The sequence below is a fragment of the Urocampus carinirostris genome, chromosome 1 (assembly GCF_059441175.1).
Source record: "Urocampus carinirostris isolate Australia breed hairy pipefish chromosome 1, RoL_Ucar_1.0, whole genome shotgun sequence".
Taxonomy (NCBI): domain Eukaryota; kingdom Metazoa; phylum Chordata; class Actinopteri; order Syngnathiformes; family Syngnathidae; genus Urocampus; species Urocampus carinirostris.
Genome location: NC_142349.1, coordinates 22,026,862 through 22,044,601, shown reverse-complemented (window position 1 = coordinate 22,044,601; position 17,740 = coordinate 22,026,862). Strand labels below are relative to the sequence as shown.

The window sequence follows — 17,740 nt, the reverse complement described above, 5'->3', positions numbered from 1 at the left end:
TTTTATTTCCCTTCATTGGGATGAATGAGCCAAATTCAAACTTAACCAAAAATATTTATTGTACAGGTCTGTGGCGTTCTCCAATGCCTACTTTGTTCTAGTTTGGAAGATTTTGTTAAACTTTTCCATGGATAACTGCAGCCATCTATGACAGGGAATAGGCGTGCTAATGGAAAACCATACAGACCTATTTTTTGGAACCAAGTGGCACTTATTCACCAATCTAAGATTAATATGAGGATGTGTCATTATTGGGTCCAAATAACAGAATTTGGGTCAAAAATCAACACGCAAACATTTTAAATTACGTTTTTACCAAGCATCGTTATTAGTTCAAATGCCAGTATCAATTTTCCCCCCAAAACTGAACAGTTTTACTCTTCACAATGCGTTACTTTTGACTGAGCTAAGTTTTATTCCACGTATCACAAATATAAAAATCCGCTCAACTCTCTCAGGCAAAACGAAGGTGCTGTTGCATGCTTTTATCTACTCTCGTTCAATACTTGTATTTCCATGCTCTCCGGATTTCCCCAAAACAAAATATTGCAAGCCTTCTGCTGTTGCCAATTGTTATTCTTGGACGTTGACTGTTTTTTATACAGCATTTGTGGTTACATTTCAGTGTCTATACAAATACATTTTGATTAGGGATACTACTCTCATTGTACATTTGTGTATTTGTGCACTGGCAGTGTATGAGTTGAGAGAAAAAGCAAAAAATGCCGAAAAGCAACGAGTTAAGCTAGTAAGCTACACTGCATTTTTCAACATCACACGTTAACACGATGACGCAGCGGCACAAGGCTAAATGGTTTATTGTTTTGCAACATTACTTTGCAGGAAAAAAATACAAATGACGCACGGGGCATCGAAAAAACAACTTTTGTGGTACTGTGTGTTGTACTTGCCGATTGCAAGAGCACTACTGTTTCTTATTTGGGAACGCCCCTTGAATGCATAGCACTTTGTTACTTTGGGTTTTGGTTTGATTTACGCTAGAAAGAACCGTCCGGTTAACAACCACTAAAATCACTTTCTCTCTTCCCTTTTATTGTCACGTAATAATGATTATCAGTCTATTTGGATGCTTTTTGGTGTTTGCAGGTAAGTGTTTTTTGGCGTAATTATTTCCACGTGGTGGCATTCGCTAAGTCATGTTATATTGTTATAATTTAATAATATATAATGGTATATTGTCATAAACTTTGTAATGGCAGTGTTAGTTTTAGTCAGTGTGTCCACGAGTACTGCTACAACCATACTTTGTCAAACGTAAACGTTTGCGTACTTATTAATCAAGTAACGAGGCTGGTCCCAGAAAGCAAGTGGACCACACGGCTAAAACTTAGTGACTTCCGACATTTTTACAACGACAGTTGAGCTCATTAGAAACAAAACATGTTTACGAGCCAAAATCGAAGGAAATGATTACTAAAACGTGGAATATGGCCGTGACTTGCTACAGTGGACAAAGGGTCGCTTACTCTGATGAATGCGGGCACATACTTATACAGTGGAACCTCGGTTCTCGACCATAATTCGTTCCAGAACCCTGTTCGAAAAGCTAACCCAGGCTAATCGTACATTCACGTTATCGTAATCTTCCGTACGAAAGATTACGCTAATATGAACGTGTAAAAATAAAACAAAAAGGATAAAGAAAATAATTACGAATAGGATTTCTTACCTTTGTGGTGGTCAGCAGAAGGCGCAGGTGGACGGTGGGGAGAGGGATGGAGGAGGAAGGAAAATTATTGTTTGGAAGGATGTTCTTTTCTCTTAAAATACCGATAATTAGGGGCTAAAACACTTCGTACACCTATATTAAAAGCGAAAGCAAAACGAAGCACATCCGCACGCGATAACAGTTGGTCACGAAAAGAGCATTCTACACCCGTACGCCGCCCAGCATCGCACCCTAGCGTACGCACTCACGCATTACCGGCATTCTACACCCGTACGCCGCCCAGCATCGCACCCTAGCGTACGCACTCACGCATTACCGGCATTCTACACCCGTACGCCGCCCAGCATCGCACCCTAGCGTACGCACTCACGCATTACCGGCGTCCGAACTCCGATTTTTTGACCGAACAGCGAAGCAAGAATTTCTCGAAACTTTTGGTCGAACTCCGATTTGTTCGAACTGAGAGGCGTTCGAAAACCGAGGTTCCACTGTACCTTAAAGCACCACTGTTAAATAATTGACCACTAGAGGGTACTGTGATAAATGATCACTGCCAGACAAACATGGGGGTGACTACTAGGGAAGGATTCCACTATGTAAAAGAAAGACACATTTCTCCACCGATGATGAGCAATTGGATTAAATACACCAATAACTATATTTTTTAATATGGTCTGCATTTATATAGCGCTTTACAAGTCACTGAAGACATCCCAAAGCGCTTTACAATGTACTTCCACACTTACTAGAGTATCTTTACAACTTTATTCAATCATACTGTTTCTTTACAATACCATGAAAGTCATGTCTAAACTTTACCGCCATGAAAATGCAATTTCGGTTTTGTTGTATATGCCCACGTTCAAAAAAAAATATATTGCCATTATTATCATCCTTATTGTTAAAGTTATTATTGCGCTATATATATAATATTTAAATCCGTTTGAATTTAGGTTTAAAACACACTTCTATTCTATAGCTTATGAATGACCTATATTTTATGTTGACAATATCTGTGTATTTATATTTTTGCAACATCCATTGAAGGCTGGTCATCCTGGGAGGGGGATTACCTCATGTGCGGCCCCTTCTTGAGGTTTCTTATTTTTCCTCATGTTGAGGTTTTTGATTTTTTTTCCTTGACCGCATGTAGGTTTTAGATCAGGGGATGGTGTCATAATAGTCTGTGTTTTGCAATAATCTGTGGTTTGTGCAGCCCTTTGAGACTCTTTGTGATTAAGGGCTATACAAATAAACATGACTTGACTTGACATTGGTATGATAATTCATGTATTTTTGTTTAGTATTCAAATCAATGTATTGTTTTTTTTTTTTTACTAAATGAAAGTGTTTTGTACCACCAGGAGGCACTAAATATCACACACTGTCGCTTTAACAACTATAAGAAATTGCAGAACAATTGATGTGGAATGCTCTTTCCCCTGAGATCCGATCTGCAACCTCAGTGGAAATGTTTAAATCTAAACCTAAAACTCACTTCTACTCCATAGCATATGAATAACCTACTCTTCTCGTCGGCTGAAAAATAGTCTGTGTAATATAGTGTAATAATCTGTGAAGCCCTTTGAGACTCTTCGTGATTTAGGGCTATACAAATAAAAATGACTTGACTTGACTTGACTAACAAAGAGAAACCTCCTCATTCATTGCTCAAAGTGCGTGAGAGGAAGAAGTTACCACGAACAGTTGTTCATTCCAAAATCAATCCATATTGACCAAAGTAACAATTTCTAGTGTCTGGGTTCTAATGAATTAGAATACCTTTATAGTCAACCTCATGCAATTTCTCCCCTTGTTTATGATTCAAATTCCTATTATTAAGCGATAATACATCTTATAAACACACTGCGCCATCTATGCACCATAAACAAGGATACTGAGACAATATTAGCAATCTACGAGGACATTGTCGTCTGCTACCAGTGACCGAGACGATTCGGATCTGAGCCGAAGTGGGTAAGATGGTCTTACAACACAATTCCGTGTCATTTTGGTATTGTGTTCATATTTCATGTTATCAATAGATTACTTAAATCATGGCTGCACTTATTCAACAACGTGGTACTAGAAAACATTGTGTGACGACGAGATAGAATCTAATATCTTTTCCTGTGTCTGCTACTTTAGTGGTCTAGTGGTTCAGATGTGGCGCTCTCATTGCTGCAATCCAGGTTCGATTCCCATTGCATTTGATATTGTGTAAATGTGGTCAGCGATATATTTCGACTGATCAATAATTGCTCAAATATTTCCATGAAACCTCATGTATAATGTGCACCCACAATTGTGTGTTATATACAGTATAAGCAATTATTAAGGTACCTTTTATTCATTTCTGTGCGGCCTGGTACGATGTAAGCCACTACCTGATACTGATGCTGAGCCTGATGGTTGCTGACCACTGCATTAGGAGTAAAGATTAATCGGGGTGGCATTGAGGTAAAGTGCTCGTTTTGGGATCAAGAGGTCGCAGGTTCGATTCTCAGCTCTTCCGTGTTATATGTTGAATATGTTTGGTGCTGAATCCCTAATGCCCCCGATAGCACATAGTTGCCTTGCATGGCTGACGCTACTACTGGTTAGTTAGTGTATAAAAGGAAAAAGTGTAAAGCATATTGTAAAGCGCATTGGGTGGTCTTCATTGACTTGAAAATCACTATATAAATGCAGACCATTTACGAAAGGGAGAGATAGACTGTTCAATGGAGCAGCTACAAGATTTGTATTTTTCATTATAAGCAGCTACTTTACTCAAAGTACTAAAGGAGAAGGAACCTGCTAGTATTTTTCTTATTTTAGATCTTTCTGCTGCTCTGCTACCTTCGTCTGTTGCATTTTATTGTCCGCTAGGAATTTAGGCACTGAATGCCTTTTTTGTTTCATGAGGATTTGATAAATGTATTAACAATCAGCTGCTACTAAGTAATTTATATTTTTATTCTATTTCTTTCAAGAAAGTCAGTCCTAAATAAAAGTTTGATGTACTTTAAGATATTTTGGAGGTGCTGCTTTTGTTTTCATTTTAAAGGTTGTACATGTTCCGTTTTTCGTTTTTTTTTTTTTGCTCCACGTGTCCATTTTAGTTTAAGCGTCAAGGCTAATTTCATTTGTGTCCTTACAGCAAAGTCTGCAAGCACTTCGTGCCCGCTGGAAATAAGTCCTACCCATGTGGTGGTTCCTTTCAATGGCTCAGTCTCAGCGGTATGCAAGTCCTCATCTGATCTAGCAAGGGGCATGGGTTGGGAGTCGCCCTCCGGAGGAACGGGACTGGTCAAGGGTGTGTCCAACATCACTTTGAAAATTGATTTGTTGCAACACTGGAGCCTCCGTCCCATTTGCTTTGTCAACTTCAATGGTTCTCAGTGCATTAAGGAGCTACCTGTCACCGTCTACAGTAAGCCACCTTTAACGTGGAAGTGATGAACCTTCACCAGGAAAATGTTAACGTCAATGCTTGCCTCACTTGATGATTCCTCCTTGCAGAAATGGCGGACAATGTGTCCATAACGCTTGAGGATCATGTTGGCCACGTCGTGGAATCGCAAGTCCTTGTTGTGCTGTGTGAAGTCATTCAGGTTGCACCAATACAGCGAGTCTCTTTGGAATTGCTCTCCCGCAATGAGAAATTGGCCGAAAAGCGGTTCAACGAGACTGTCATCAGCAAACCGGTTTCTCGATCCTTTCGCCACACAATGGTTTCCAAACGAGAGGATAACGGGAAGCATCTCCGCTGCGTGGCAAGGATGGACTTCGGCCTTTTGAGGCGGAATCTACCTGAAATATCATCGGAGCCACTACAGCTGATTGTGAATTGTAAGTTGACACAGAGTGAGATAGGATAGCAACCAGGAAAGGACAAGTGTTCTGTTTTTGTGTGAGGTTGCATGTCGCAAAAAACATAACAGAAGCGCTGTTTACAATGCAGCAGAAAGCCATTAGCTTAATTCTGTAAGCACACAACAATACAAGGAGCAAGACCTGCCATCCTACACAGCTGCACCAAAAAAAGAACGAAGCCTGGAGCAAATTTGACACAATGCAAAAGAATAAGACACAACTGCAAGATACAGGAAGTAGCAAATATGCCAAGAAAGGGCATGACTGACGCAACATGAAATTTGGAAATTAGCACAGCACTTGAGCATTTTGAACAAGAGAGCACTTAACGGGACAGTGTGTAATATTTAGTGCTCTCCATCTTTCATCCAGTTTATAAAAACATTGATTTGACTACTCGGCAAAAATACATGAACTATCATTCCAATGTTATTTTTTATAAAAATAATCGTAGGTCGAGCAATTTATATTTCTTTTACATGGTGGAAACCCCACTCAAGTTTGTCCACCAAGCTACGTATCAGACAATACAGTGCCACTTAGTGGACAAATTGGGGCTTTAAGCTGTTCAAGTAGCACACTGGAATGGTTCGAACAGGACAGAACAGCATAAGATCTGGAAACTGGTATCAAGTAGTACAGGACAGAGCATGGGAATCAGGGAATAGAGGGATAAAATTGATCAGGACAGAAGAGGTGAGCCAGAATTGCTAAACTGTTGGAGTAGATGTATTAGTTTGCTACTCGGACAGGCCAAAACAGAAGTAAGAAATGCTGAACAGGGTTGAGGTGTGGTGGTTACTTTAAAAATGTAATCTAATACACTTATTAGTTACCTGTAGAAAATATAATCAGTAATATAATAAAAATACCATAATATTGTAGTAATGTAAATCAATTACTTTTGAATTACTCCAAGTAGCTAGTAAAAGACAAAATAAACTAAATATAAATAAAATGACTTAATGTTGTTTTACATAAATTAACAATGTAACCTTGAAAAGAAATGGAGGAAACCAAGATCAGGTAGTTGCTTGTAGTCCAACAAGTCAAGTCATGTGTACTTGTATAGCCTTCAATCACAGGAGTCTCAAAGGGATGCACAGACCACAAATGCTTACATTTAAATCACATAGTATAGTTAATTTCGCAGAAATAAAACTCTTTCACATGGCATATGAGATATGCTTTGTTTTAGTTCACACTAAGAACCCAATATTGATTTTAACAAACAATGTTTACTTTCTAAATATCCCCTGGGATGTCTTGTCATCTCTCTCTGTCTAGTGTCAGTGATTTATATTAAGATAGACGCAACTTGTCTATCAGCGCATTATGCATATGGAAATGTGAAACACGTGAATGAGTTCATGAAGGTAGTGAATCGATACTTGAAAGGATGCCGTGGAAGAGGGCACATGCTTCAAGACATTCAATTGCACTGATCATTACATGTTATTTCATTTAGACAGTATGTACATACTTGTTTGTTGATGTTGTCTCGTTAGTTGCAATTTAATAACATGATACTTGTGTGTTAGTTTTGTAAAGTTTTTGGTTGTGTCTTGTACTCGGGCACCTTGGGCATCTGCGAGGGGACCTGAGAGTGCATATGTGTGAAAATGAATGGGAGGCATGAACAGACTAGGCGATTGTAAACGAAGGTTATGCGAACAAGGAAAAAAAAGAGTCAAAACTAACACACCCTGGGTTCAATATTGTCCCCTGAAGTGTGCAACATAACTATGTTTTTTTCTGTAACTGTAACGGAATACAATTTTAAGAAATTGTATCGTGATTACATAATGCCGTTCCATGTACTCCCCTAACCTGATATTGAGGATGCACACCTGGCTAGTAAGAAACGACCAGACAGGATAATTTGGAATCCTACATTTGTAAACATGACAGGGCAGGTTGCGCTAGACAAGGCAGGACAGCAATAGAGATTCAGGAAGTGCTGTGACCTGCGTAGTGCGAACTGGACAAAAGCCGACCGGTACAGGACTTAAAATCCGTCAATTTTTTATCAACAGACCCGCCGACTTTCAGCCAAGTGGAGAACGAGACCGTGGCACTTCCATTTGGCGGACAGCAGACTCTGAATTGCAGTGCCTTTGGGAACCCAGCGCCGAAATACAGTTGGAAGATTCCCCCTCCACTAAAAGGAGTAGCTGGAACACAAGCTTTTTTCAACGCTTCTTTCGAGCATCCAGGGATGTATGTGTGCACCGCCACCAACTCTGAGGGAACTGCCACCAAATGCTTCACAGTCATCCCGGTTGCAAGTAAGCACTTCCACATCTCAACAACTGTACAATACTGGGTTGATTATTCATCTGGCTTATTATAGTACACCTTTTCCAAATAATTATAACAACCCGACATGGTTTTGCCAATCATTGCATTCCGTAATCTTGCTTTTGGAGTAAAAGCTTTTCAGTTAGAATAGGCAGCAAGTAGAGGACACGGAGAGCAGGTAGATTGCAATTCACAAGGAATTATGATGTCCTCGGAAAGTCCATATCGTTCGGGCTCAAATCCCCACCTATTCGCTTTACTTGGAATGATTGTAGATATTTTGGTCACGATAATAGCTATGGTGTACGGGTTAACTCTCGAACGGGAAATGAAAAGGAGTGTACGTTTGCAAAAAGAATTCATGACAAGACAATAATGACACTTTCTGTCTTCTACAGGGACTTGCAGAATGTTACTGTTGGTAATGGGACTTTTTTTGACCCTGGCTTTCCTGTTCATTTTTCTGAGTGCTTTTGGTTTCATTCCCCAAGGGATGTTTTCTTTCAAGAGGGACAGCTATACTGCAGCAAGCGCTACATCAGGTTCTATATGACACTTCTTTGATGTTTCTTTTCACCCACATGTTTACAAATATAATTTCGCAGTGTAAATGCTGCTCCTTTTTGTTGCATAATTTGTTTTGAGTGTTTTTGTGATTACAGATGTTATGTTTTAGTGTTGACTGTATGGTTGTGTACAGAGCAACTTTGTTAAAAATGATTGTTTTTGGCCTAACTTGCCACCTGTTTCTACTTAACACCAAAGCATGTCTTAATGATTGCACTACTGTTATAGCTGCTGTTAAAGTATTTTTTATTTAATGTTTGGAACTCTATTTTTATGTACCTGTCAAGCTACTTTTAAATGTGAAATGCACATGTTTCAATCTTTTTTTTTTTTTACACTTTTGACCAGTAATGTGCAATGAAGTTCAGGACTGATAGTGGGGCACAGACCACTTCAGAGTTCACAATAAAAAAATGAGAAGAAAATTGTGTATTAAGTCAAGTCATTTTTATTTGAACAACCATTAATCACAAAAAGTATTAAAGGTCTACATAGACCACTTTTACAGCATCCCCGGATCTGAAACCTTCACAAAGGCAAGGATAAACTCAAAACACCTCAGCATAAGGAAAAATAGAAACGAGTTGCAACAGAGGTAATTCCCTTTCAAGGGTAACCAGGCTGCTTGCGCTCCGTGCATAGCTCCACCCATCCCTACGGCTCACCTAATCAAATTGATCTGGATGCTTGCTGGTGTTTTGGGGTGTTTACGGTTTGTTTTGTGGGTTTTCATCATAAAGTGTCTCACAGTGAACTTGGATTATTTAATGAGATTCCATATACAGTGGAACCTCAGTTCTCGACCATAATCCGTTCCAGAACCCTGTTCGAAAACCGATTTGTTCGATCCCCGAAAATCATTTTTCCCATTAAAAGTAATGTAAAATCGTTTTAATCCGTTCCAACACCCTGAATGTTTACCATGAACGTAAACATGAAGCTAACCCAGGCTAATAAACATGAAGCTAACCCAGGCTAATAGTACGTTCGCGTTATCGTAATCTTCCGTTCAAAAGATAACGCTAACATGAACGTGTAAAAATAAAAAATGGATTATGAATAGGATTTCTTATCTTTGTGGTGGACGGTGGGGAGAGAAAAATCATCAAAAGTTTTTCAACCTCTTCCAAAACTTGTGGCAGTTGCTTGCTTATAGCGCAAACTTCCTTAGCCGCATCACTCGATTTCACAGCCTCCTTGTTCTTTACTATCGTGCTGATAGTAGATTTAGCCATGCTGTATTCACTAGCAAGATCGGAAATTCGTACACCTCTTTCATATTTAGCTATTATGTCTTTCTTAAAGGCAATAGTTGTACGAACAACATGTCTTTTTTCACCTGTCCTGCTTGCACCGACCTTCTTCGGAGGCATAATTAGGGGCTAAAACACCCGTACGCCGCTCAGCATCGCACCCTAGCGTACGCACTCACACATTACCGGCGTTCGAACTCTGATTTTTTGACCGGACAGCGAAGCAAGAATTTTTCGAAATTTTTGGTCGAACATCGATTTGTCCGAACTGAGAGGTGTTCGAAAACAGAGGTTCCACTGTACTGTACAGAGGTTCGACTGTAAAATATTTACATATACACATGAAATAATTTGACCCTGCAGAGAACAACGAGCTAAGACCAAAATGTTAATATGTTGCTGTTCTTCAGTGCTTCTCAATAATTTTCTGTCACTGCCCCTCTGGAGGAAGAAAAGATCTCACCCCCCCTAGACAAGCCCCCAACCCACAAGACACCACCAAAAACAAAAACATTTTTGATTGAAAAATGAAATTACATAGAATTAATAAATAGTCATGTATTCAAACAGATTGTCAACAATAACTTGAAAACACAATAATGAACACTTGCAAAATAAAATATGAAATGATTAGAGATGATTTTTTAAAAAACAAAGATAAGATGAATGAATGGGCAGCACGGCAGCGCAGTGGTCAGCACGTGTACGGCACAGTTGTAAGGTCACGGCATCAAATCTTACTGTGTGGAGTTAACATGTTCTCCCTGTGCTTGCGTGGGTTTCTTCCGGGCACTCCGGTTTCCTCCAACATTCCAAAAAACATGCATGTCAGGTTAATTGGCCGGTCCAAATTGTCCCTAGGTGTGAATGAGCGAGTGAGTTGTCTGTCTCTGTGTCCCCTGCGACTGCCTGTCAACCGGTTCAGGGTGTCCCTTCCTCACTGCCCAAAGATAGCTGGGATGGGATATATATATATATACATATATATATATATATATATATATATAATTAAATTAATTTAAAAAATTGTAAGTCTTTAATGCCTAAACTCTTGATGCTGTGTTCATCATAAGTAAAACCCAACTTAAGGGGGAGGGTTCAAATACACAATGATCATGACCTCCACACGCGAAAAGTTTCGAAATGGATCGATACTACCAGTCATTTACTTGGATCGGATACTTTATCCCCCCCCCCATAGCAACCCCCCCCCCCCTATTATTATTCAGCTTTACATCCTGTAAACACTCCACAGGATCTAATGCTTTTGCACTCATGCAGCATTCTGGTCACAGCGTGTGTCTGGCGAACAAAAACAGCACTCCTGCAGCCCAAGAATGCACATTGAAGTGGAAATCATTTTATGACTTTGAAATATGAATACTTACTACTTTGTTTCTAGTAACTCTGTTTCTAAAATAGGCCAAGCGTCGGTGGGGATCCCAGTCCACCTGTCATGTCCCCACTTTTTAACTTTCCTTAGCCTTTGACACACACACACACACACACACACACACACAAGCTGAAGTCAGCTCGGATGAAAGGGGCCCTTGTATCCAACAAGCATTGTTGCCTGCAGAGTTTGCCAAGCTTGTGTAACTTGGGATTTTTCTTATCCGGGGCTCCTTCGGCATCAAGTGAACATGGCCAATGTGGCGTTTCTGCAATGGATCGTGGCTCTGCACTTGTTTTGTTCAGGTAGGAGGCTATTTGACCCTTTTGTACAGACTGGCTTCGGTTCCAGTTGTTGGTAATCGAGGGATATGATTGTTGAGGTCAATATGTACATTTTAGCTTTGCAATTTGTATCTTTGAAGCTGTAAAACAACTGTTGTGACATTCTATTATTCTTCATTATGTATCACAAATGTTACTCATGTTTACAGCTTAAATGTTTTTACTCATTGTGTGTTATACATTTTCAAAACAATTCAAAATCCCCCAAGATAGGTGTGAAAGACCTTATTGGAACTTTTCAAAATTCCAGTCGACCTAGGGTACTTGTGTGGTACTTGTTATACACTCGTGATCCTTTTCAATCCATCAATATGGAAATTGCACTCTCTATTGGTGTGTTTGTTAGATAGTATTAATACAGGAAAACCGAGAATTACCGATACAGTTCCTTGCAAAAGTATTGGACCCCCAAGAACTTTTTGACATATTGCCATATTTTAACTCAAAATATTTTCCATGAATCAACAACACGTGAGACAGTTGGGAAGTGGAACTAAATTATTTCAACATTCTAGGTTATAATTATCACGAAAAAAACTGAAAAGTAGGTGTTGCCTAATTATTGGCCTCCCACTATCTCAACCAAGCAAATGACTCCAGAAGTTTCCTGATGACTTCTGATTAATCCAATGTTGATGATCCATTTATACATCTCCCGGAGCACTGTGTGTGCAATAATATAAAAATTGAGAAGGCATGAAACCACAACAAACCGGACTTCCCTCAAAACCTTCAGCACAAACAAGGAGAAATTTAATCGGAGAGCAAACCAAGAGGCCCACGATCACATTGGATGACCTGTAGGTATGCATTTCTGTGCATAAGACAACTATTAGTTATACTCTACATAAATCTGCCATTAATGAAAGAGTGGCAAGAAAAAAGCCCTTTGTGAGAGAATCCCATAAAAAGGCGTTTGCCGGAAGCCACATGGGAGACACAAATAACATGTGGAACAAGATGCTCTAGTCAAATGAGACCAAACTCAAACTTTTTGGGCTGAATGCACAGCGTTACATTCGGCGTAAGAGTAACAATGCACATCTCCTTGAAAACACCATCTCCACTGTCAAACATGGTACTTGCAGCATCATGCTCAGGGGTTAGTTTACTTCAGCAGGGACTGGGAAGCCCGTTGGATGATGGATGGAGCCAAATACAGGGCGATTCTAGCAGAAAATCTATTGGGAGTCCGCGAGAGACCTGAGAATAGGGCGCGGGTTCACCTTCTAAAAGGACAACGACCATAAACATAAAGCAAAATCTACAATGGAATGGTTTAAAACTAACAATATAAAGGTTTTAGAATGGCTAGGCCAAAGTCCAGACCTCAATACCAAAGAGCATTTGTCGAAACACCTAAAAATTGCTGTGCACAAGTGATTACTATCAAACATTTAGTAAGTTGAGCTGTTTTGTAAGGAAGAATGGGCAAGTATATGTTTCAATATGTGAAAACCCTATAGAGACATACCCAAAAAGACTTTTGGCTTTGATCACAGTAAAATGAGGTTGTATAAATTCTTGGCTCAAAGAAGATTAATATTTTTCCAATGCCTACCTTTCAATTTGTTATTTGTTAGATCAATATAAAATGTTCAATACATTTGGTTTTTTTTTCATGATCGTGTCTCACATGTTGTTTCTCAGAAAATATTTTGAGGGTTTTTATTTTGAAGCCGGAAATAATAATAATAATAATAATAATAATAATAATAATTTCCTTGTATTGTCATTCTGTGTAACAATGTACACAGAACGAAATGTCGATTGCACCTTGACCCGTTGTAGCGAGCCGATGCAGCCGCAGCCAACAGAGGGCGCCGCCGACCACTTTTTAAGTCTTAGGAATGACTCGGCCGGGGCGCGAATCACCGACCTCCCAGTCTCAAAGCGGGCGCCTTACCATCTAGGCTACTGAGCTGGTATAATGCAATATGTCAGAAAGTTCTTTGAGGACTATACTTTTGCAAGGCACTGTTATATTAGAGGGGACTCAATATTGGTGGGGACACGTCCCCTTCGTCTATGACATAACTACTCCCTTGGTGTGAACGCTTTTGTCAACTTACCCCGGTGACATCGCTGTGTAATATTACACCTCCCAGAATAAAACTCAAGTTATTTGGATTTGAGTGAATGTTTTGCGTTTCAGTTTCAAGTGACGGGTGCTCCCTCATCCTGAAGCCCGCCAGGGTGGTGGTGGGCTTCGGAGAACCGGTGTCTGTGACCTGCGAGGCTGCCCGGCCGGCTCGGGTCTTAGGCTGGGAGTCGACCCTTAGCGCCGCACACACGCAGCAGGGTTCGAGCATCCAGTGGAAGGTGGACAGTCTCATCGATTGGATCGAGGAGCCCATCTGCTATGGCGTGTTCTTCACAGCGCCCCGCCAATGCGAGGAGAAGCTCAATCTCGTCCTTTACAGTGAGAACAACACCTGGCATCATGAAGATTAGCTGTATGCATTTGACTTAAAGGGACAGTGTTTATTATTTGACCACTAAATGTCAGAGGTAAGATTGGGCCTTAAAAAAAATCAAGCCAAACTCAGCCTGAGCCCATCCAATTAACGTGATTTGCTGGACCAATGTGTCCATTATTGGCATTATTTACTTGTGTTATCTTTCACATTTTTTATCATTGTAGTGACATTTAGTTTCCACAATTTGGTTTTGCCCAATATATTTTGGGAAAATTCCTTTTTTGGTGAAATTGTTGTTCTTAAGATCATGAGTTGACATGGTATTTTTATGTTTTTGTATTTTTTAAATTTTTTCTCATGATACCATTGATTTTTGTTTCCCTTCTGGCTATCTTTAATGCCTTGTTGTATTGCTCTTAGATTAATATTAGTAATGTATTATTATCCTGTTTGTTTTGCATTTTATTCTCACAGAAAGCCCAGATAGTGTGTCTATCAAGGTGGTAAATCATACCGGGCCAATGTTGTCAGGATCGCAGTACCATCTGCTTTGTGAGGTGCAGAATGTGGCTCCTGTTCAGTACCTTAACTTGAGGTGGTACAGGGAGCGCAGCCAAGTGTACAACCGCTCCTTTACTGAATTGACTTCTCCCTCGCCGGTGCAAGTCTCTTCCATTTTGGTCATCACACCGTCTGAGGCCGACAACGGCGCTCGGTACAGCTGTGTCGCGGAACTGGAACTGGGACCGGAAGGACCACAGCCGCTACCGACCATAACTTCTGAGAAGCTGAGAACATCTGTGTACTGTGAGTTGAGATGCTCCATATTGGTAGGGGGAAAGGGTTATTAAAATTCTGTCCGGGCATGCAATTGTCAAAAGTATGGTGCATTTCCCTCATCTATTCAAAACAGTTAAGGATCTTCATAACACACTTTAATCAAAATAGCCAGTTGCAGCTATGTGCACGCCCTGTTACTCTTGATATAATCAGCCTGTGGTCCTGTATCAGGAAAGTGGGCCACTTTGCATCTTGCTTCATAAGCTGCTGCTGTGATACCAGCTCCAATTTATATTACAACACCCTTTTGTAATATGGAGAACAAACTTTTCTTCATCCGCTTGTTCTTTCAACATCTGGGTTCAGAGACGTGACAAGTATTACAAACTCTGAAGTGCAGCAGTTGCATCGAGGTTTTTATTGCAATAAAGACAAACAGTGCAGATTTTTTGGGGCTTGTGGGTACAGAAAAAGGCTGCAATAGTTTCAAAAGTCCTCGTTCAAAATGGCTGACTATCATTTATATACTAGAGGTGCGGATCACTAACAAAAACAAAACAAAAGTCGATAGAAAATTCCCCAAATCCCAGCTTCACAGCAGTCTTTTGTCCAGACTGAATCTTGCAGGTATTTTAAAGTACGGAAAATACAGTATTTAGCGTACACTGTAATCAAGTAATTAAAAAACAAAAGCTGAATGGAAAGGCTTGTTCCGAAAGCGAATATTTAACACATACAATTTCCTCCAATGTAGTTCCTCCAAGATTTCAAAGTCCCAAAGCTGAAAGCGAGGATCTACTAGAAGATGATGACACAACACTGAATTGCACGGCCTTGGGAAATCCTCCACCTGTCTACAGCTGGCAACCTGAGCTAGAATCCAAAAGCGGAGACGGAGCAGTTTTTACTTCCTCGTCACTGCTGCCTGGGACCTATACCTGCACGGCCTCCAACACTCTCGGGAAAATCAGCAAGCAGTTCTTTGTCAAAGCCAAGGGTGAGGGAAGGCAGAAGTCATGAAGCAATTATCAGGGATTTTTTTTACGGCATACTCATCCAGTATTTATGCTAAATACCACATGATTTTAACTTGAAAATTTAAATCAAAGCACTTCACAGCCAATTCATTACTACTCAAAGTGCTGTATAAAAACATTCAGTGTTCAATAAAAACAAATTAAAATTGTCATAGATTAGCACTTGCTGTCCTTTTCCTTCTCCAAGAGATGGCAACTATTCCCCATTTTCCAGTCCCCTTCATAACTCCTCTGCCCAGCGGCTCCAAATTGGACATTTGGACAAGCTCTACCATTAATACTCTAGGCTCCCACTTCACATTGTTTAGTTGCTTTTTAATTGTGCTCAAGACATTTAATTCCTAAGACAACAAGCTTCTCCTCCCAAGACTTGGATCTTCAGTGCCCTCCTCGTTCCAGAATCATCCACTCGAAGACCTGCCACTCCAACCCTCTTCTTAAAGGTACTCCCAGATCTCCCTTTAAGTTTCCCTCTCAAGTCTCCCTCTCAGGTCTTCCTTCCTCAGCAGTCCCGGTTCAAGTCTCCTTTATCATTAGTGAAGTATTTTTTTTGTTTCTTCAATAATTGCCCCTCATTGGGGTATGACCACATCCCCATTTTACGTCTCCTTGTGTCCTGCATTTGGGTCTATCTAACGTCCCGTGACAAAAATACCCTCCTTTTTCCCCGCTCTATAACCGGGAACACCAAATACAAAAACACACACAATGGAAAACATAACGAAGAGTAAAAATAAATCAGTAATAAAACAAATACAATTATAAAATACATACAACTATGGCAAGGCAAGACTAATCATGTAAGGAAAGGGACCTGAGGGAGACTCATCCACACTGTTGGGGATGGCCGCAGATGGTCTCAGGAAAGGATTTTCTGCCATTAAACCATACCCTACTATTACTTGTTTATCTTTTTTTAAATTTAGAATGGCCAATTGTCTTGAATCGTAGCTATAGACTGTGGTTTGCAATAATCTGTGGTCTGTGCATCCCTTCGAGACTCCGTCTGATTAAGCACGTGACAAATAAACTTGATGACTTAGCTGCCTGAAAAGTTCCTTAATCAATGGAACAGGAAGCATCCTTTTTTGTAATCCGATCTTTTTTTTTTAATGAAATATTTTTTTTCCCCAAAAATGAGTGAACCAGCGATAATTGAAGTGCGAAGTTTCGAGGGGTCTCTGTACATCGTAATTCTAACATGTGATCATTTTTCAATGATGATATAATGATTGAAGAAGCGTCCAAAATTATTTTAGGGATGGGTCTCTTATGAGACTTTGGCTTCACCCTGTCCTCCATTTTATCTTTTCAGGAGATTTGTTCATTATGTGATGTGATGTTTATAACAACATGTCTGAAGAGAAAAAAATAAACGAGAAATTCAAATACTAGTGAATTACAGCAAATTTCCGTTCAAATATTCAGAATTTAAGCAAAATGATACATTAGGTCCCTGATATTAAGCACTGAATTTGTTCAACTTTGATGAACTGCCAATGCAATAGTTAGGTTTTTTTTGTGTGAGTTTAATTTGACAAATAACTTAATGAAAAAACATGATGAAAAAAAAAAACAAGTAAAGAAAACTCAGGGATCAGAATGGAGATTTTCATTTTCAGCTGAAATAGCCAGGGTCCAGGAATAAAGCAGGGCAGGTTGATTGGTGAGCGCCAGAGCAATAAAGGAAAGAGTGAGACAGTCGGATTTTGAATTTGTTTGCTACGCAAGAGAAAAAGTCGGAATGCCTTTGGGGTTCAAAAACAGTGGAAATCCGCGAATCCGCGGAAAATTCTGATCCCTGAAAACTGTAGCAAGGCATTTGAATGTCTGTCTTTAGCACAGTACAAATTAATGCTAAATGAAAAATATATTCTTGGGGGATGACGCTGAAGATGCGTGGTACCAAAATTGAAAGATGTTTTATTAGTTGTATTATATTTACTAACACATATATTATCCCTACACGTTTACCATTTTTGCTTTGAAAGCCACATTCAAGATACCAATGAAATTGACTGGGCAACCCTGGTGTAAAGTGTTTGTAAAGGAAGTTGAAACCAGAAAACACCAAAAAATGAAATCAGATATGTATAT

General features: G+C 39.8%; 2 protein-coding genes across 4 annotated transcripts; both read left to right on the top strand.

Moving 5' to 3' along the window:
- The first annotated feature begins 781 nt into the window (after nt 1–781).
- Nucleotides 782–8,841, top strand: LOC148373902 (vascular cell adhesion protein 1-like). Of its 3 annotated transcripts, none has more exons than XM_088330298.1 (6): nt 782–1,107; nt 3,839–3,882; nt 4,833–5,105; nt 5,195–5,524; nt 7,585–7,836; nt 8,248–8,841. In XM_088330298.1, exons 1-6 carry the CDS (start codon nt 1,088–1,090, stop codon nt 8,400–8,402), a joined length of 1,074 nt encoding a protein of 357 aa, XP_088186424.1. In that variant the 5' UTR covers nt 782–1,087; the 3' UTR covers nt 8,403–8,841. The 3 variants fall into 3 exon arrangements, with proteins under 3 accessions (XP_088186424.1, XP_088186434.1, XP_088186415.1); XM_088330289.1 differs by having other exon boundaries at nt 820–891; XM_088330308.1 differs by lacking the exon at nt 3,839–3,882 and having other exon boundaries at nt 786–1,107.
- A 2,358-nt stretch (nt 8,842–11,199) lies between these two features.
- LOC148373901 (transmembrane and immunoglobulin domain-containing protein 1-like) lies at nt 11,200–15,795 on the top strand. Its single transcript, XM_088330321.1, has 4 exons — nt 11,200–11,367; nt 13,562–13,828; nt 14,301–14,633; nt 15,361–15,795. The coding sequence occupies exons 1-4, from the start codon at nt 11,313–11,315 to the stop codon at nt 15,624–15,626; spliced, it is 921 nt and encodes a 306-aa protein (XP_088186447.1). The 5' UTR covers nt 11,200–11,312; the 3' UTR covers nt 15,627–15,795.
- The last annotated feature ends 1,945 nt before the right edge of the window (nt 15,796–17,740 follow it).

Bases quoted from the DNA above. Each gene is read 5' to 3' on its own strand.
- LOC148373902 (XM_088330289.1), top strand. From the start codon at position 857: ATGACGCACGGGGCATCGAAAAAACAACTTTTGTG. The intron at 892-3,838 runs GTACTGTGTGTT...CTGCTACTTTAG, and splicing joins TCGAAAAAACAACTTTTGTG to TGGTCTAGTGGTTCAGATGT. The intron at 5,106-5,194 runs GTAAGCCACCTT...TCCTCCTTGCAG, and splicing joins GCTACCTGTCACCGTCTACA to AAATGGCGGACAATGTGTCC.
- LOC148373901 (XM_088330321.1), top strand. From the start codon at position 11,313: ATGGCCAATGTGGCGTTTCTGCAATGGATCGTGGCTCTGCACTTGTTT. The intron at 11,368-13,561 runs GTAGGAGGCTAT...TTTGCGTTTCAG, and splicing joins TCTGCACTTGTTTTGTTCAG to TTTCAAGTGACGGGTGCTCC. The intron at 13,829-14,300 runs GTGAGAACAACA...TTATTCTCACAG, and splicing joins GCTCAATCTCGTCCTTTACA to AAAGCCCAGATAGTGTGTCT.